Source organism: Acinonyx jubatus, chromosome D2 (genome assembly GCF_027475565.1).
Source record: "Acinonyx jubatus isolate Ajub_Pintada_27869175 chromosome D2, VMU_Ajub_asm_v1.0, whole genome shotgun sequence".
In the NCBI taxonomy this organism is placed as follows: Eukaryota; Metazoa; Chordata; class Mammalia; order Carnivora; family Felidae; genus Acinonyx; species Acinonyx jubatus.
In genome coordinates this window covers 84,851,232-84,870,773 of record NC_069393.1, presented here as the reverse complement: position 1 = coordinate 84,870,773, position 19,542 = coordinate 84,851,232, and the positions used below count along the sequence as shown (strand labels likewise).

General features: G+C 62.0%; 1 protein-coding gene across 3 annotated transcripts in view; it reads left to right on the top strand.

Moving 5' to 3' along the window:
* Positions 1-18,256, top strand: part of STK32C (serine/threonine kinase 32C) — a 96,643-nt gene extending 78,387 nt beyond the window's left edge. For 2 of the 3 annotated variants that reach the window (XM_053207828.1, XM_027063452.2), the window contains 10 exons: positions 6,606-6,757; positions 9,416-9,589; positions 10,466-10,503; positions 10,605-10,694; positions 10,907-11,010; positions 11,681-11,797; positions 13,048-13,173; positions 13,258-13,389; positions 16,591-16,658; positions 17,581-18,256. In XM_053207828.1, the coding sequence (XP_053063803.1) occupies positions 6,639-6,757; positions 9,416-9,589; positions 10,466-10,503; positions 10,605-10,694; positions 10,907-11,010; positions 11,681-11,797; positions 13,048-13,173; positions 13,258-13,389; positions 16,591-16,658; positions 17,581-17,719 (1,107 nt within the window). In that variant the 5' untranslated portion in view covers positions 6,606-6,638 and the 3' untranslated portion in view covers positions 17,720-18,256. Of the gene's footprint in view, positions 1-6,605; positions 6,758-9,415; positions 9,590-10,465; positions 10,504-10,604; positions 10,824-10,906; positions 11,011-11,680; positions 11,798-13,047; positions 13,174-13,257; positions 13,390-16,590; positions 16,659-17,580 lie in introns of all 3 variants that reach the window. The other variant, XM_053207827.1, reaches the window with a different exon arrangement.
* The last annotated feature ends 1,286 nt before the right edge of the window (positions 18,257-19,542 follow it).

Here is a 19,542-nt window from a genome sequence, read left to right as displayed (position 1 = left end):
TAACTTCTGAAACATGTGTATCACAGCATATGTGCATACAAATGTAACATAAAGATTTAGCAACACTTCTAACTTCACTGTTTCCCTGTGTCACTTCATGTGTCAAATAAGCCTAATTAATGTAACCTCTGTATTTTTATAAGGAGAAATAACAAATCTTTTTCCTCAGGGACCCTCTGAAAACCCCAAAGTTAGTTTGAGGTCAAAAAGACTATTTTATTTCTTTATTTTTTTAATTTCTTTATTCATTTTTGAGAGAGCGTGAGCAGGGGAGGGTCAGAGAGAGGGAGACACAGAGTCTGAAGCAGGCTACGGTCTCCGAGCTGTCAGCACAGAGCCCGACGTGGGGCTCGAACCCACGAACCGTGAGATCATGACCTGAGCCAAAGTCTGATGCTTAACCGACTGAGCCACCCAAGCGCCCCAGTTTGGAAACTATTTTTAAGTAGACATTTGTTATTGTGGAAAAGTTCATTTACAAACTTTTGGTCTACTTACATCTATTTAATGTTTTTCTCTTTTTAGTAATTATGCTTGGATTGCTCTTGAAAATTTCATGAGACGTTAAACAGCTACCTACCTATCTTCTTAAGTTAGTATCATTATCTTTTTGCCAACAAATTTTGTAGCATAGAGGTAAAATGAACTTACTTGACTAGTAAAAACCCAGGTGGAGAAAGTTGTACGTCCGCATTGTATCTAATGTCAACAACTCTGAAGACGCATCTGTGTTCGTTATGGCAGCAAACTTAAACTAGCTTTTCTCCACTGAAGATTTCCTAGATCACGTGAACTTAAAAACAAATTGGGTTAGTTTCTGTATTTCTGAGAGTCTTAGAATACTTAAGCACGTAATACTTCCTCACTTATTTTCCTTCAAGCCACCCGGATGAGCTGTTACAAATCCTTTGGCCACACCATCCCCAGGTGGGAAATGTGCCACACGAGGCAGGTGTGTGATCATATAAAACTCACTAGTTTATGAAAGACCAGTTGGATCCAAAGCGCATTTCTAGGGGCGCCTGGGTGGCTCAGTCGGTTGAGCGTGCTTCGGCTCAGGTCATGATCTCATGGTTTGTGAGTTCGAGCCCCGCGTCGGGCTCTGTGCTGATAGCTCAGAGCCTGGAGCCTGCTTCGGATTCTGTGTCTCCTTCTCTCTCTGCTCCTCCCCTGCTCCTGCTCTGTCTCTCTCTCTTCTTCAAAAATAAATAAAAACACTAAAAAAAAAAAAACGCATTTCTGGAAGTTGAGGTCGCCTGTGTCCCACCAACATTTTAACCAGCTCTAGTGGAAAAGACTTTTAAGAGGGTTTCACTTGTCAGTTTAGTCCCAAACAGCTCCCTTCTTGTTTCCTTCCGATTGGAAGTCGAGTTATTTCCCCAGAAGCTTGTACTTCCTCCAGAGGGCTCGCATCTAGCAAAGAGACCACCTGTGCATCTCAAAGGCACCAGGAAAGAATGTACATTTTCATCAAGGAGTTCTGGGATGTCTTTTCCTATTATCAAGGACTTAGGGTAATTTTTAAGTTTTTCTTTCCCTACGGATAGGGTAGTCCAGTGACTTTTTGTGGTGGGGGCCCAAACGGGAGGGGTTGGTGCTGAGGGAGTTTGGTCACAGTCCCAGTGAGGGACCGGCATCTGGGGTTGGGGGAGCACAGGTGGACTTTACAGGGGGTGTGGGCTTATAACTCCCGGCTTTGTCTCACTACTGAGGCTCTAAGTAGCAAGACATCCCTGTGAGTCTTCCGTTAATTTAATCTCCCCATAGGCACTGCCAGGACATTATTTAGGATGAGGGCACTCTAAAAAATCCTTTTAGGAATAAAAGTCCAAATCTTTAAAGGCATACCTATTTTAATGGGATTTTAAATCAGCTGGCCTTTGTATGGCTTAAAACCAGTTAGCCTTTTATGATTTAACAAAGGACACAAGTGGTGTCCCCAAAGAGGGCGCAAATGATGGGGGCCTCCCAAGGTCCAGACTTTCTGCCAAAGACAGTAAGAAGGCCAAGAGCCTTGTTGTCACAGGAGGTCAAAACAGCTTCGGGCTCCCATGAGGTAGGACGCCTTAAATCACGGACCTGCTGGTCTATCACAGGACAGGTGATGCTGGACACTTTCCCAGCACGAACAGGACAGGTGGGGAGAGATGACGGTGGCCCCTGTGGCCTCTGTAGGACAAGGGACACAGAGGACAGCATCGGGAGGCTGAGGATCTGTAACCCGCCGGCCCTGACACCGAGGCTACACGTCACAGAACCAGGTTTTACAACGATTTTCTCCTGCCCCTCTGAACTTAGAAAGTAACTGGAGACACCCTCCCTCCTTTCTGGAGCAGGCAGTGGGGACGGAGAGCTGACCTGAGGAAGGAGGGACCATTGCCATCTGTGGGGCCCATGTCAGGCTCTGGGCGGGGGCCACCCAGGCCCTTCCTGCCCTGTCGTGCTGGGGCCCATAGCAGGGTCTGGAGGGGGGCTCCCAGGCCCTTCCTGTCCCGTCGTGCTCCCCAGAAATCACGGAGACAAAGCTCTGCCTCCACCCCCTCCAGGTTTTCGGCTGTGATCAGTTGAGCTCTGAACCTTCCAGGACACAGAGCCCAAAAATTCAGGGAGTCTGGGTCTGGGCTCTGTTCGCCCTGCCTCCTTCTGGCTGGGAAGGGCCCTTGAGCTGTGGGTACTGGTGGCCCTGAGGTCAGCTTGCTGCTCGGCTGGGCTCCACCTCCCCCCAGGTCCCCGGCCCAGCGAGCTGAACCCCATCAGCACCGCCTACGCCGATTTCCTTGGAGATGGCAGGAGGGACCGCGTGGCCGCCCGTGTCCCCAGCCACGGGGCCGCAGCGAGCCTTTCCAGAGCACCTTCAGATGCACGCCGGGAATCCACTCTCCCTCCGTGTCGGCGCACAGACAAGTGGGCCTGACAAAAGTTGGGGGGGGCGCACGCAGATTTGCCCTTAGGATGGCTCACAGGCCCTTACCTGGCAGCTGCTTGATGGAATCCGCTAGGGTGGCCAGGCTCTGGGGGCAGCACAGGCCTTCAGAGCCCCGGGGGACTCAGCCAGGCTCAGAGTCACAGAATGTGCCCCCTCGGGTGGAGGCGGAGGTGTTTCTGGAGCTCTGGGCTTCTCCGCCAGTGACCCCGGCCAGGAGCCCCTGTGGGCAGTCCGCCTGCCACCGCGGGGCCCCTCAGATCGTCAGCCAGCAGGAGAGAACTCCAGCCGTCCCCCCTCAGCTCAGAAATCTATCTCGAGGAAGAGCGTCGGGAGAGCAGAGGGGACAGCGGGTGATTTGGCTTTTAATTGCTGTGATCACACTTGATCAGACGCATTTGCATAATTGCCTAGAGCTGGGGTCTCGAGGCTCCTTCAGTCTGCGTTTCTGGGTGACGTCCCAGATCCGAGGCCTGGCTCACGGAGACACGGGGGAGCCGGTAAGCCCACTCTCTGGGCCGCGTTGACAGCTTCCGGGTGCGGAAGCCGGAGAGCGCCTCGGCTGGCCATCCCGTGGGCGAACTTCGGGCCGTTTGGCTGAAATGAGAGGAAAGATTCAAGAAAGGGAACGGTTCTCACGCTAATGGCCTTGTCTGTGGGAGAGGCTTTACAGACCTCGTGGTCTGGCCTGGCCTCCATCCAGTCTCCGTCCGTCAAGGCCCCCGAACCCTGCGTCCGCGCCCAGAGCATCCCCGACGGCTCGGAAGGAGAGCGTTTCACAGCAGAGGTGGATCACGTGACCCAGTGACACCGGCTGTCCCTCACAGCTCCCAGGACGTGGCTTCCTGAGGCCACTGCGACAAATGACCACACGTGGTGGCCCCTCCCTCTGGGCGTCACGTTTCTGCCATGGACTGAACTGTGCCCCGACTTCCCATGTTGAAGCCCCCCTCCCCGTGTGATGGTATTTGGAGGTGGGGGCTTTGGGGGGGCTTAGGCTTAGCGGAGGGTGTGCAGGTGGGCGGGTGATGGCATTAGTGTCGGGCACCTGTGGAGGGGAGGGGAGGAGACCAGAGCTCTGTGCGTGCGCCCACGGAGGACAGGCTGCTGAGGACACGTGAGCACCGGAAGCGGGCCCCCACCAGGAACGGAATCTGCCAGCACCTTGGTCTTGGACGTGCAGCCTCAGAGCTGTGAGAAATGAGTCTGTTACTGAAGCGGCCGGGTCCATGCTGCCTGCTCTGGCCCGGACACCCTGTGGCTCACGTCTCCCACCGCCTCCCGCTCATGAGGACCCTGCTGAACAGTCCGGGATGATCTCCTGGGAAGGTCACGTGTCACGGGGCTCAGGCACCAGGATGTGGATGTCTTTGAGGCCATTGGCCAGCTGAGCGTGGCAGAGACAAAGCCGTGGTCAGTGGACGCGTGAGCACGAGAAGTCCTGACTTCTCACAGGCTTGCGAGCCAGCGTAACATTCACGTTTAGCAGGTGGGGAAAGGGAGGGTCAGCCGCTGGGGAGACCGCTGGACAGCCGGCGAGGAGCGGATGATGGAGGACGGGCCCAGGGACGAGGGCGGCCCGAGGGCTCCCGGACAGGGGTCTGTCTGCTGTGTGTGGCCACAGGGGCCGGGAGAGCAACGGGTGGATCCAGGGGGCGGGGGCAGCCCTGTGGCTTGGGCATCTCTTTCTCAGACCCAGCCTGGCGCCCTGCCTCATCCCAGTCAGCAGGGGTCCCTGAACATGCAAGGTCCCCACGGGGGAGCCGGCGGGCACAGTGGTCACTGCCCCCGTCCCCACCAGGAGAGCTCTGCCCGTCCCCACGCCCCTTGGGGATGTTTTTATGACTGTTTATGCTCCTGTCAGAGAAGTGACCCCCGCTGTTCTCTTTGGGGGACAGTCAGGAGGACGGGGATGGCTCCAAACTTCTCTATGCGTGGGAAGGCCTGGCGGCAAGGTTAGGGCAGGACATTGGTCGTGGCCTCCCTTCCTGGCCCCGCTCTGCCCCCCCTCAGGGACAGGGCTCCTGCATGTCGGGCCCCTCGTCTGGGCAGAACAATGAGGGTGGGGGGCCTTGACTCTCGTAGCATCAAGAGCAGATGGGGGTCTTTGGACGCCCGAAGCGACGCAGGTCTGAGGTCAGGTCCCCGGCCCCGAACTGCGGGCTTTCTGGGGAGTCAGCCCAGCCAGAGGCAGTTGTAGGCAGAGCTCTGCGGGGGTCTCGGCGGCCTGCACGGCCCCTGGGCGGGTTTGAGGTGGGAGCTGCACAGGTGCATCATGCGGGCGTCACGCGGGCGCCACGCCACACGCCTTGCCCATCTGGGGCTGGCAGGGAGGTGTGCCCGGTGCTGCTGTGCCTCATGAGGGTCCTGTCCCTGGAGGATGGGGGGATTCAGCACGCAGGCTGCTCAGTTGTGCCCGGCACCCCGAAGCCAGCAGTCACCGGCTGCCTCCCCACCGTGGGGCAGCACTGCCACCAGACGCCCTCACGGTGACGGTGCAGGAGCCAGAGTGAGGGGCGGTGCGTGCCCTGTGCTCAGTTCCGGTTCTGCCGCATCGGGTACGTCATCGCCGCGTCCGCATTAAATGGCACAGCCTTGCGGTTTTGCTTGGCCTTATGAAAGTCATCACACGTGCTTAACAGTGTTTATAAATACAGTTTCAGTGGCCGTGTGGCATTTCGTTGAGCTCACTTGCCCGGTGTCCATAAGGTTGCTGGATGCTCAGGTTGGTTGAAAGTCTGTGATAAGCAGTTTGCTCAACTGGTAAACATCTTCTGAAAAAAACCCACAGAACACCTTCGTGTCTTAGGATGTGTTCCCAGGTGAGGGACCGTGGGCTTCACCCAAAAGGGCTGCATCCCGCGGGTTTGGCCCGCGACCCTGATGCTCACTGACACTTCCGGTCAGGTCCAGGCCACCTGCCTTTGGGTGGGCCCCCCGACAGTCTCCCCGCTCCTTGAGTTCCCCCAGCTCCGGCTACTTGAACACCTGGAGCCCAAAGGCTGTGGGGACCCTCAGGAGTGACTTGGGCTTTCTGTCCTCAAGAGGTCCCTCGATGACTTGAGTGGGGAACGTGGCCCCCGGCCTGTGATTTTGTGCGTTAGCCCCGTTTGCTGTTGGAGACCTTTGTCCGTGGCTCTGATGGATGCCCCTTGGCCACTCGGGCTCACACGAGTCTGTGCTGCTTCTGTGGTTCTGCTGTCCCTGCACCCCCACCCTCTGCCCAACGTGTGAATGCCGCCAACATCGCGAATGGACTTCGCAGCTCCGTGCTGGGTGGGATTAGCACTTGAGAGCCGTGCAGGGGCCCCGCCATTTTAGGAGGGTCCCTGTTGCTCTAGGGATGGTGGCTCAGGGTTGACGAGGACAGCAGCTCTCACGTCTGGGGCCTTCCCAGGTGCAGGGCTCTGGCTGAGGGGTCTCCCCACTTCGTCCCCAGCGGCCTTCCAAGCCAGCTGCTGCTCCGAGCCCCAGGAAGGGGCAGTGGGTCACCGCTGGTGGTGGGGGTGGGGTTCCTGGGCCCCAGCGCCGTGCTCCTGGCTGGGTCCTGCCTGCTTTCCGAAGGCGCCTTGCACAGGAATTTGCCCCACCAAAGACATCCAGTCGTTCCCGAGTCACGTCTGCCGTGGCCAGCGTGGGAGGTGGGTTGGTGGCGTCCACCTGAAGCGCCCTCTGCCCCCAGGTGTGCATCGTGCAGAAGCGGGACACGGAGAAGATGTACGCCATGAAGTACATGAACAAGCAGCACTGCATCGAGCGGGACGAGGTGCGCAACGTGTTCCGGGAGCTGGAGATCCTGCAGGAGATCGAGCACGTCTTCCTGGTGAACCTGTGGTGCGTGAGCTCGCCTCGCGGGCACAGAGCCCAGGCTGGACCCGCCGCCACCCTCCCCTGCCCCCGGCACCCATCCCCGCTGCTCCCCCCTCTCCTGCCTCTGGGATGCCCTGACGCCCACGGCCCGCCCCCCACGCGCTCACCTTCAGGTTCCCCAGGGCCAGCGCCGTCCAGGTGTGCACGACGCACGTGTTGATGCAGGTTTCCCACCCGTGGGAAGCCCAGGCTTTCCCCGGAAGGAGGCCTGTGGCCCCTGGAGTTTCTGGCGCTAAAGCCAGTGGGGGAGAGTTTTGGGGGCCTGAGTTCCTCCCTAGAATGGTCGCCAAGACCAGCCCCTGAGGGGAGGCAGACACAGGCTGCAGTGAGATCACCCTCCTCTCTCCTCCGTGAGCGTCGGGCTGCACGAGAGTCCTCCCCGCCGGGGTCCTCCCCGAATCCTCCCTGACAGCCTCCCGTCCTGGGGTCTGTGCTCCCGGATGGGCTCACCCACAACCCCGGTGGCGTTCCCGAGGGCCCTCGGTGGGCCCAGGTGCTGCGGCAGCTGGGGAGGCGTGTGAGAGACGAGGCCTAGCCCCGCCCCCACTGGGAGCCGAGGGTCCGTTAGCCCAACATGGAGGGAGAGGCCGCCCGAGCGGCATCGCATCGGGGACGGAGGCGGGGAGGGTGCACCGTTGCAAGTGACCTGGTGCTAGCTCCTGCAGGACGCACTCAGAGCCGCAGGTCCCCCTTCGCTTATTTACCTGGGCCGCAGCAGGTGGGAGGGTACCGCGCCGTGGACAGCAGCCCGCAGCCAGCTCTGCCCGTCGGAACCGGAACCGTGGTCCCGCTCGCGGGGGGGGGGGGGGGGGGGGGGGACCGGGCAGGAGGGAGGAGCTGGCTGTGCGTGGGGGGTGTGGCCTTCCCCACGTGGTTGTGGGAAGAGGGCGAGGTGCCGAGCAGGGCCCAGGGCGGTGGAGCCCAGCTGCCCGGGCCTCCTCCAGCCCCTCACCCCTGCACGCGGCCCCGGGCCTCCCTCACTGTGGCCCGATGTCCCTACAAATGTCTAGCGTCCAGGCAAGCAGAGGGGCCGGCGGTGCCACACGGTGTCGCCGTGTCACTGTGCTCCATGGCGGTCTTCTCGGCATCCTGGGGCAGTGGTTCTAAAGCTAGGGGCGTCCAAGCACCCCTCAAACCCACCCACTCTGTGCCGGCCAGGGAGGGCCTCACCGGGCCGGGCCCGCTTGCAGCCTCTCAGGAAGGGGCTGCCGTGTGTGGCCGACCCTCAACCGTGACACCGGCCCTGGGGCTTGCCGAGATAGAAGACCCAGGACTTCCCACCTGGGGGGCCTCCGCTTCCCTCCACACCCTCTGGGGCTCTCTCTGGGAGGCCACGTGCCTGCCTAGTGGCCAGGAGCACGGGCTCCCGCGTCAAACTCCTCCTGCTGCGGCAGACGACATCCCGTCTGTGGAGCAGGGGTGGCAGTGGTCCCCAGTGCAGAATTAGCGACGCACGTACACGGACAAAGTGGTCCACGTAGGACGACTGAGGGACGTGACCCGTCAGCATGATGTTTTCCTGCCCTGCTCCTGCGGCCACCACCCCAGCCCCACGGGCAGGCCTGCCAGGGATGCCTCCCACCACCAGGACGGGGCCGCCGCAGCCTCAGCTCCCGGCGTGGGAGGCCGCCTGCTCCCCAGGACTCCTGGCCTGTCCCGGAGCCTGGCCTTCCGAGTCCCTTTGCCCTCTGGTCCCATATCCCCTCCCCAGGCCACCTGCCCCTGAGATGAGGACAGGGTGGCTTCCGGTGGGCAGCGAGAGGAACATCACGTGAAAAAAATCAATTCTTTGTAACTTTCTTCTTTTTTTTAAGCTTATTTATTGAGAGAGAGAGAGAGACAGAGACCACGAGCCGGGGAGGGGCAGAGAGAGAGAGAGGCGGAGGGAAAGAGAGAGAGGATCCAAACAGGCTTTTTGCACTGTCAGCGTGAAGCCTGATGGGGGCTCGAACTCATGAACTGCGAGATCATGACCTGGGCCAAAAAAAGCTGGACGCTTAACCGACTGAGCCCCCAGGCGCCCCGTGACTTTATTTTGGAAAGAGCCAGTTGCTCAACAGTAAGACTGCCCTCTGAGAGCTCACAAAAGAAATTACAAAATGGAAGGAGGTCCTTAAATGTTGTCTTGTGACTACCGTTATCTCCGTCATCACCACTGTCCTCATCATCACCATCCCCACCATCCCCCCCACCACCCCCACCACCACGGTTGTTAGAAGCGGCCCCTTGCCCAGCACTGCCTGAGCATTTCGCCTTGAGGTCTCCATTCCTTAACGGTCCTCCAAAGCAGATGCTTTTATCCCCTTTTGAGAGAAGAGGGGCAGCAGGGAAATGGCCAGAGACGATGTATCCTTCTCTCCATCGGTCACTCCCATGTCTCTGCCCCCAGCTGGGCTTCTCCCGTCAGGACAGGCCCCTCCATCTTTCCCAAGGGTCCCGGCTCAGAGCGGCTCCCGAGCAGGAGCCGGGTCAGCACCCCGGGCGGGACCCTGCTCCCGGAGAGTGCCCGTGGGAGGTGGGGGTCCGTCGGGTGTGGCGTCTGTGGATTCCGTCTGTGGACGGAACTGCGACGCCGGCTCCCCAGCCGTGCGTGTGTGCCAGGTCCTCCCCCGGTGCCCGCAGGTACTCCTTCCAGGATGAGGAGGACATGTTCATGGTGGTGGACCTGCTCCTGGGCGGGGACCTCCGCTACCACCTGCAGCAGAACGTCCAGTTCTCCGAGGACACGGTGAGGCTGTACATCTGCGAGATGGCGCTGGCCCTCGACTACCTGCGCAGTCAGCACATCATCCACAGGTGTGTACCTACCTGATGGCCTCCCGGGCAGGCTCCTGCCTGCTCTGGCCACCCCCTGCCCCCAGGTGGGGCCCCTGGGCCAGCCAGCGCCTGGCTCCAAGGCTGTGCACCTGATGTCCACCTCGGGGTGGGTCCGAGGTGAGCAGCCCCGGCTCGGCCGGGATCAGGGCGGCCCTCACCTGGGCTGTTCAGCTGCCGGGTCCCTGCCACCCCTAGCAGGAGTCCGTTTGCTCATTGCCGTGCCCCTGGGGAATCAGGCTGATTGTAACATTAGCTGAAAGCAGTTGAAGTTAGGAAGACAGAGCTGTATCCGCAGAACGAAACGAGGAAGCCCATGTGGTATATTACGAAGCCAAGTAGATGGGGTCTCTGTGTGTCTGCCTGGGGGTTCTGTTACCTGGTCACAGTTCAGGCAGCGAACATTTACCGAGCAGGGTGAGGCCTGAGGCCAGTTGGTGCAAGGCCGAGGCCCAAGTCGTCAATTCTGTGCAGCCCCGGGACTCTGAGGAGAGGCCAGCCCGGGGGGCTGGGGAAGGGCCAGCCACGAAGGGGGGTGGTGGGAGAGGAGCCAGCCTGGGGCGCTGGGGATGGGGTTCTGCTGTCCTCTGGGGGTTCTGGCACCCTTGTGTCCAGTACGTTCCTGCTGTCTTCCTGGCCTCACCCAGGTGGGAGGGGCACTTCACCAGAAACCAGAACGGCTCCTTTCACCTGGCTCGGTCAGAATTGCCAGGTGGCATCTTCCCAAGGCCCACTTGGGTCTCTGGGGCCTCTGCCTTGAGTGGGGAGGGGCCGTGAGGGAACCGCCAGCCCTGCCAGGGACTGCAAGGCACGAACAGGGCTCCTGGACCATCTCCCCACTTCCTGCTCCCGCAACAGGGACGTCAAGCCCGACAACATCCTGCTGGACGAGCAAGGTGAGCCCGGGCTACGGGAGGCTGGCCGTGGGGGCGCGCGCCCCGCCCACAGGATGCCCCTCCAGCCCTTGGGACACCGGCTGTGTCTTCTCTCCTCGCAGGGCACGCACACCTGACCGACTTCAACATCGCCACCATCATAAAGGACGGGGAGAGGGCCACCGCCCTGGCGGGGACCAAGCCATACATGGGTGAGCCGCGGCCACCAGCCTCACACCCGCCCGGCCAGCCTGCTGTAGTGCGGGACAGGCTCAGACAGACGCTAGGTGACGATGTGAGAGCTAGGACACACTCCTGGGTCGGCCCACCGCCCACACCAGGTGGGGGAGGGTCCCCCGGGCGGTCAGCGGGGGAGGGGACCCGCGGTTCCGGGATGCTCAGTGGCCTCTCCCTCCCTGGAAAGCTCCGGAGATCTTCCAGTCCTTCGTCAGTGGTGGCAGCGGCTACTCCTTCGAGGTGGACTGGTGGTCGGTGGGGGTGCTGGCCTACGAGCTGCTACGTGGATGGGTACGGAGCTCCTGGGGGTGGGGGCTGGCCCTCGACCTGAGCTGCCTGTGTCTCACGGAGGTGGGGGGGCCTGAGTGCCTGGGAAGGGATGAGGCCATCCCTGCAGGTGCTCAGGGACAGTCACCCGTTCCGTGGACGCACACTTCCAGTGCAGTGTCTATGGAGAGTGGTGCCTGAGCCAGCGCAGGAGGGAAGCCACCATGGGCTCGGGGGAGGGGGGGGGGGGCGGGGGGGGAGGGGAGGGGCGCTGTAGGGCCAGGCAGTGGAGAGAACTGTCAGTGGGGCTGCGTCCTTGGGACCTTCCTGTGGGGTCCCCTGCTCTCACCCTCTAGCCCTGGGAGGCTGGGGCCCTCCTGATCCCTCCTGGGGGGCCTCCGAGGCCCTGCACCCTCAGCCACACTGCAGGACCCCAGCCTGGAGGAAGGTGGCCCCTCCTGGCCTCCAGGGCCGATCCGCCCAGGCCGGGGCATCCATGGGGGTGATGTGCTTCCTGCCCGGCCAGAGGGGCGGCCTGTCCTGGCCAGTTTCCCGGCCTGGACGCAGGCGCGGCCCAGACCCGGCATCTTCCTGGGAGCGGAGGCCGTGCTATGTGTGTGCTGGGGGTGGGGCGCTGCCTCGGGGGCCTCTGGGTGGCGGGGCCCCTGTCGCAGCACTGCCTCTCCCGCCCCAGAGGCCCTACGACGTCCACTCCAGCAATGCCGTGGAGTCCCTAGTGCAGCTGTTCAGCACGGTGAGCGTCCAGTACGTCCCCACCTGGTCCAAGGAGATGGTGGCCCTGCTGCGGAAGGTGAGTCCCCCCCCCCTACCCCGCGCTGAGGAAGCACCGGCTTCCTGCGTGTGCACGTCCGTGTCGCTCCCGCTGGGCTCGCTGTCGTCTTGCGGTAGCTGGGCCAGTCCGAGCACTGGCTGTGAGCCGAATGCCATGTGCCCATCACCAACTAAATCCCACGGCCCGGCATCACCCCATTTCACAGATGCCCAAACTGAGGCGCAGGCCCCCCTGTCACACGTGTCGGGGGGAGGGTGCGTGCAGGCTCTGGCCTCCTCCACCCCGACCTTCTGCCAGACATGGGTGGCCACTGCCTGCTGCCAGCAGTCGGGCTCACCCCCCGGGAGCACACGAAAAGGACCCCAGACCCCCCTTGCACCCCCCCACTGGCTGAACAGGTGGCTGCAGCAGCCAGGGGACCTCAGTCTGGCAGGGACCCAGGCCAGGTGCTGCTATCACAGTGCCTCGGTCCGGTGTCCAGGCCTGGGCTGGGGCTGCCCCTCAGCCGGCCCCACTGCTTTCCACTCAGAGAGTCGCACACGGGCGCCTCCGGGGTCAGGACCGGCCGTGCAAGAGCTTACAGGACACACAAGGCCCAGCCGGCCCCCGTCTCCTGGCCCACAGGGCCCTCCCTGCATGTCCCCCCTGCTGCTGGACACCTTCGCCCCTGGAATGACAGACGGGCGGCTAGCAGCCTCTCCCAGTTCCTGAGAGGCTCTTAACCCAGCCTCCACCCCACACGGCTCTGCCCACCCCTGCCCAGGTAGCTCCCACGGTGGACCTGGGCCCCAGAGACCCAAGCAGGGAGTAAGGGCCATCCGTGCACCAAGCCTCATGCCTCAGGGACGCCTGGGATAGGGTTCGCTGCCTTCTCTCTGAGACAGGGACAGGGACAGCATGTGAGGGGACACCCAGCCACACTGACCCGACCGCACACGGCACCCCGAGGCTCCCAGGGGCTGTGTCCACTTAGTTCCGGTCTTGGGGCCCTTCCTGCCGTTCACCAGGCCGAGGCTGCCACCTGCTGGTGACTCTTAGTCAAAGGTCCCCGTGGACCCCACACGCCCTCCACTGGCCTTGGGCTCCAGGGGCTTGGCCAGATTGTCCCTTTGGCCACATGACTGCACTGATCTGGAGTCAGTGCCCCCTTTCCTTGCCTGACCCTTGAGATCCTCTTAGTGGGGTGCCCTGGCCTGGGGCAGGTGGCCAGCTGTGGGCGCCAGGGCTGTGCTGGGCGTGGGTGCCATCTGACGTGGGTCGTGTTCCAGCTCCTCACTGTGGACCCCAAGCACCGAGCCTCCAGCCTACAGGACATGCAGGCTTCCCCATCGCTGGCCGGCGTGCTGTGGCAGGACCTCAGCGAGAAGAAGGTGGCACCAGGCTTTGTGCCCAACGTAAGCCTGTGGGCGGTGGGTGGGGCCCCAGGTGGGCGGGGGCCGACGGGGGTGGTGGGGCTCAGCTCCCATCCCCCCCCACAGAAAGGCCGCCTGCACTGCGACCCCACCTTTGAGCTGGAGGAGATGATCCTGGAGTCCAGGCCTCTGCACAAGAAGAAAAAGCGTCTGGCCAAGAACAGGTCCCGGGACAGCAGCAGAGACAGCTCTCAGTCTGTGAGTGGGGGGCCCGGTGTGGGGTGCCCCCCTCCCTCCCGGGCACCACCTTGAAACCCACCCCCCGGCCGAGCCCCTGGCTTCCTCTCCTAAGCAGGTAGAAATGTCTCGAGATCCTGCTCCTGGTGGAAGGGCTCCCGGGCCCGCATCAGGGGAGCTCGCGTGTGAGTGCGGGATCAACCCTGCACCTGTCCCCGAGGGACAGCTGGTGCTCACAGAAGCAGCTGGGGTATATAGGTGCAGATGGCAGCAGTCACAGCTGTGGCCCTCCTGCCCCTGGACCGGTCTGAGCCGGCAGAAGACCCCAGCCCTGGTGCGGCCTCCTCGGGCCTGCCCCTGGGCACAGGGGTTAGGCAGGGGCTGGGTGTCAGCCACGTTCACCACACTGCCCGGTCCGGGCTGGGGGTACCCTGGGAGCCTGGACTCTGGACTGCTGGTGGCGGCCCCTGGTGTTCAGAGGTGGGACTGCAGGTGTGGCCCCGCACGTTTCCCTCTGGGGCTGTTCTGTTGTGACCGTGGGAGCGCGGACGGACTCTGAGCCGCTCACACGAAAGCACCGGAACCACACTCCTTATCTTTTTATGATTGCTAAGAGCCGTTCACCTGCCCTGAGACACTCGTCGGAGACATGAGCTGCAAATAGTTTCTTCTGTTCGGTGGCTTTCTCTTTCCTCGTCGGGTGGGGTCGTTTGCCACATGTTGATGAAGTACGGTGTCTCCACTCCTGCTCTCTTATTTTGTGCGTCTGGCGTCTTATCGAAGATTTCCTTCTGCGCTTTCTTCTTCGCATTCTATCACTTTACCTCTCGCATTTAGGTCTGGGGTCCGTTTTGAGTTAACTTTTATGGGTAGCGTCAGGTCCACGGTCACTCCCGCACGTGGATATCCACACTCATTCATGTGCTGAAGACGCTGCTGTTTTCCCGTTGAACTGCTTGGCATGGCTTTCAAAGACTAATCAACCCAAAATAAGCGTTTCCTGGAAGTACAGTCGTCCACCTTGGGTGCGTGCACGCTGGCCCTAGCCCCTCCCCTGTGGGCATGGAAGGGTGGCCCTGTCAGGTCGGTGGCTGTGTGCCGCACACAGAGCCATGCATGGTCCACGCTGGTAACATGCCGCCTCGGGCTCCGCAGCTGTGCCTGGAGCTGCCCTGGGCCACATGTGCCACAGTCCCCATCGTCTGCCCTGAGCCAGGTGCCAGGTCTCCATAGTGAGCGGGAGGGTAACGGGGAGTGGCGTCCTTGTGCCCTGAGGGCTCGAGGGCAAAGGTACAGACTTACAGTCGTGACGGTGGCACTTGTCACTGCCATTCCATTCTGGTGCGGACTTTGTTTATGTAGATCTAGGCTGCTTTGTTGGGGGGGTGCAGTTTCAGGAGCCTCTTGGCCTCGTGCATGGTACAGCCGTTACCCCACAGATCCAGGACCAGCTACAAGGGCTGTACCAGAAGCCAAATGAGTGGATTTTGATTATGCACTCAGGGCGGGGGTGGGGGGTGTTGGGGGCCAGCCACTGGGCGGGGTGGGGACACTTGCTCCCACCCAGCTGCAAGGTGGCGTGGCCAAGCGTTAGCTCAGACCCTGTATCCAACATGACTTCCAAAGGTACACCCGGGAAATGGTGTGAATTTCCATCAAGGTGGCTGGTGACAGCTTTCTCTCGTACCCTTGATCTTACTGTGCATGTGTGTGTGTGTGTGTATGGGTACATGTGGGTGCGTGTGTGCGAGCATGTGTGCACATGTATGCATGTGTGAGCAGTGTGCACGTGTGCAAGTGTGCACACGTGTGTGCATGTACGTGTGTGCACAGGGGTGCACATGTGTGAGCATGCTTGTGCGTGAAGGTGTGCGCACATGTGCAAGCATGGGTGCACTGCGTGAGCGCGTGTAAATACGTGTGTGCGTGTGCACGGAGATGTATGTGCATGTGCAATGTGTGCGCCTGTGCACGTGTGTGAGGATGTGCGCACATATGCATCTGTGTGCATGGGTGCACGTGTGTGTGTGTGTGTGTGTGAGCATGGGCTGGCTGTCCGTGTCCCTGGCCCTAGGAGCGCTGGGACCCATTGGACACCGCTAGACCCGGGCGCAGGGGGACCTGCTTCCCGCTGCACGGTGCGGCCAGTTACAGGGCTTACTCCCACTTGGCTGGGTCCGGATAAGTTGGGTCCAGGCTCGTGCTGTTCTGGCGCACCATCATCACCGTGGCCGCCGGGGGGCTCAGTTCTAGAGCAGCGTCTCCTGCAGAGCCCAGGCGGTGCCAAGCTGCTCCATGGTGCCCTGCCCCCTCACCAGCTCAGTCGTTAGCGCCTCGCTGAAAGGAACGTCCTCTGGGCCCCCCAGGAGAGCATGGTTGTCTGCGGGCGATCAGTTCTTCGATGTTGAGTCTGTCCGCCCTTTCTGGCTGCCCACCTCTCTTGAGACAGCACTCGTCCCGGGCTGTTCTGGAATCTTCACCGGGCCATCATTCCTTCCAAGTTTCCAGGAGCTGCCCGGCAGCATGTTAGACCCCCTCCAGGGTTCTTGCCTGGGAGTTAGCTCCCGGCCATGGGAGGACGCCCCACACCCACACTGCCCCTCCTGCGTATGCCCCACACCCGTCAGGCCTCCGGGCACCCACCCGGCCTCTGCTCCTGCACCAGGCGGTGCCCTTCTGACCTTAGCGGGTCTCACACAGGCCCTGCTGCTGGGGGCAGGTGGAGGCAGATGGGTTGGGGGGGCGGGGAGGTGCTGCTGTCCTCCGGCAGGGAGGGCCCTCTCGTGGCTGGAAGGGGCCATCGTGGCCACATGTGTGCACTCAGGCCCTCCCAGGTTTCAGAGGCCAGCTCTGTCTCCCAGGACCTTGGCTTTGATGCAGGGAGGGGAGGGAGCCAAGCCAGGTATGGTTTTTGGCCCAAGTTTTGTCCTGCAGACCTTGCCTTCATGGCAGCGTCTGCCCTGAGGCAGTGGCTGGGCTTCCAAACTGGGCACCCTTTGGTCACTGGCTGAGGGTCGCCCAGGAGATGCAAACTCCCAGATGTTCTGGCTGCCTGAGGGCAGAGTTTCTCCAACAGCCCGGGTCAGGTCTCCACAGAAAGCCACAGGCGCAGGCCACAGCAGGGGAAGAGACAGGCTGGGAGGGACGCTCGGGAACCCATCTGAGGGGAGGGGAGGGAGTCTAACAGCATCCATTACATTCATTGGTATGTCTTTCTAACAGGAGAATGACTACCTTCAGGACTGCCTTGATGCGATCCAGCAAGACTTTGTGATTTTTAACAGAGAAAAGTGAGTGCGTGCGCTGGGGGGCGGGCAGCAGGGCGCCAAGGGGAGGCGGAGGCTCTCTGGGCCACACAGGTCCTGAGCCCCGGCAGCCACAGGGCATCAGGGGACCCGGGAAGCGGGTCCCCACCCTCCCAGGGAGGGAGAGTGGGAGGCCCCTGCTCAGGCTTGTGTGGGAGGGAGGGGAGCTTGGGAACTTGCACTTCTAAACTGAGGCCTAACAGCCAGCCTCTCCCGAGGAGAGACTCCGCGGACTTCCCAGCCGGAGGTGATGGCTGGGCAGTCCTGCAGTCACATGGACTGATATCCCTCCCTCGTGCACGCCACAAACTTTCCTGAATGTCAGGGACCATGGGACAGAAAGGGCACAGCTGGTTAGCAGGAAGCTATGACAGGCCTCAGACAGCTAAGACACCTGCTGCAGTGGAGGGAGGAAGCCCAGCGCTGCGGGCCCAGGAGAGGGGTGGTAAGGTGCAGCACGGAGGGCTTCCTGGAGGAGGCAGCTCTGCACTCCGGTGACCAGGACGATGTGTGGGCACTGGTTTAGGGCACTGGCTGCCATCCTGGAGGCCGGAGGCCTGGATAAGGACATTCAGGCAAGCTCTTGACAAGCTTTGTTCCAAAACTGCTGACCCACAGGACATGCCCTTAAACTAGGTGTCCTTCTCAGCTCTGGCTCCCCAGCCCCACTGTTGCAGTCTGAGGCCTCGGTGGTCAGGCAGGGTGCTGCTGGGCTGGGCTGACCCCTGGCCCACCCCACACCCATTCTCTGCCCCCTGCGGTGCCTGGAGGGGCACTTCTTCCGGCGAGACCCTGGGGGACCCATTCTGCAAGTCCTGGGCCAAGGCCAGGGTTGGGGGTGGCCAGAAGCGTCCTGCGGCTGCCGGAGAGGCTGCAGAAAGCCCCTCCTTGTGTTTCCCCCCCACAGGCTGAAGAAGAGCCAGGACCCCGCGAGCGAGCCGCCGCCGGCCCCCGGGGCCGGGGAGGCTGCGGAGGACCGCGAGGGGCCGCGCCCCGCCCTGTCCATGTGCGGCCCCATCTGCCCCTCCCGCCTCACCGAGAGTTAGCTCCCGCTGCTTTGCAGACTCAGGTCTGCCAGGAGGACAGGACGGGGTGGCGGGCAGAGGCCCAGCGTGGACATTCCCCGCCGAGCAGCCCGGCCCCTCCCAGCACAGACCCCGGGCCTGGTGGCCCCGCTGCTCCCTGGCCTTGTTTGCACGGGGACGGGCTGACTGCCGAGCCTGCTCGAGGGCTCTCCGTGGCCCATGGCAACCGCCTGGAGTGGGGGACACGCCCCGGTGGCTCCGTTACCTGCAACGGTGGCAGGAGGCCTGCGGCCTCCGCTGGTGCCCCCCACCCCCACCCCTCCGGCCCACCACTGGCAAGTCACAGAGGCTCCAGTGCCACCAGTCTCAGCTGTACATAAGCCCTCAGCACCGGCCCCGCCGTCGGCTGCCGGACGTCCGTGCACTGGCTCCCCGGGGCGCACGGAGTCTCGTGCGGAAAGGTGAGGAGTGTTTTTATAGACACACTGTTCTGGCGACTTCTGCTGTGTTTCTGTACAGCTGTCACCTCTGAGCATCACGACCTAAGAGCTGCTCGGTGTCCAGTGTCGTGCGTGTTGTAAGCCGGCAGGGGTTGTACAAAGCTGGGGGGGCAGAGGCGGAGCCTGCTGGCGGGAACGGGGCGGGACAGAGGCGGAGTCGGCCAGTGGAGGCACGGGAGAGGCGGGGCCCGTCGATGAGGGCGGGGCAGAGGCGGAGCCTGCTGGTGGGGTGGGGCAGGGGCGGAGTCTGCCGACAGGGACGGTGGCGAAGCCTGCCAGTGGGGTGGGGGCAGCGGAGAACCAGAACCAGAACCAGAACCGCAGGTTGCGTGAGAAAGAGCTGGCTGAGTTGGGCAGAGGGAGCTCCCCGCTCGCCAAGGGCCGGGGGAGTTCATGTCAGAGACAACCCCGTGTGCCCACGCAGGGGACACAGGAGTCACTACCGGGAAGCCAGGGTCCAGAGGTGGGCAGCTGCAGGACACCTGTGGGTGGTGCCAGCCCCCAGAGAAAGTTCTAGGTGGAGACCTGGTGGTGCCGGAGGCAAGAACGAGAAGAGGTTAGGGTTCTGTAAAACCTTGTGAAATCTCAGTGTGCACTTTGAGACCCCAGGGGATAGCACACCCCTTTCCTGTGCTGGCTGCGCGGATGTAGGTGTGACCTGGCTCCTCAATCACCTCTCGCCTGTGCCTGGGCGTCGGCCCCGGCGGAGCCTCGGAAGTGCAGCTCTGAGGCTGCACTGACCAAACAGATCTGGGGACCACCAGGTCGGGCCTTCTCCTGGGGGCAGCCCCACAGGAAGCCCAGATTCCAGGCTGGGGCTGTGCTCCCCCAGAGGGCACGGCTGGAAAAGCTCCCTGGTCACCACCAGGAATGGGCACTGCAGGCGCAGGATGGAAGGGACTGTCCCCGACCGGTGCAGCTTGTCGTCCCCCTGACCATGAACACCCTGCTCTTAGAGCAAATACACCCTTCGGGGACATTCCACACCTGGGGCAGAGAAGCAGCACGATTTCTATGAAAGCAGTGAGGCCAGGCCATCAGTGCCTTCTGAGTCAAAGCCCTGGTTTGCTCTGTCTTGAGGGGGCAGGGCCTAGGGGACACAGGCCTCAGGCTGGGGCTGCACCACCTTCTTGGCCCGTCTGGTCAGAATGTGGTGGAGGTCGTCCAGCCCAACTCTCTCGCTCCGTGCATCTGGCCACAGGCCACACCAGCATCTTCTGGCCGTGTCTGAGCTGCAGGCCTGGGTGTGACCACGGTTCCCGGGCCCCTTCCCTTGAGAGGAAGAGCCAGCCCTGCCCCGTCTCCACCCAGAGGCCGAGCAGAGCCATCCTTAGGGGTGGCTGG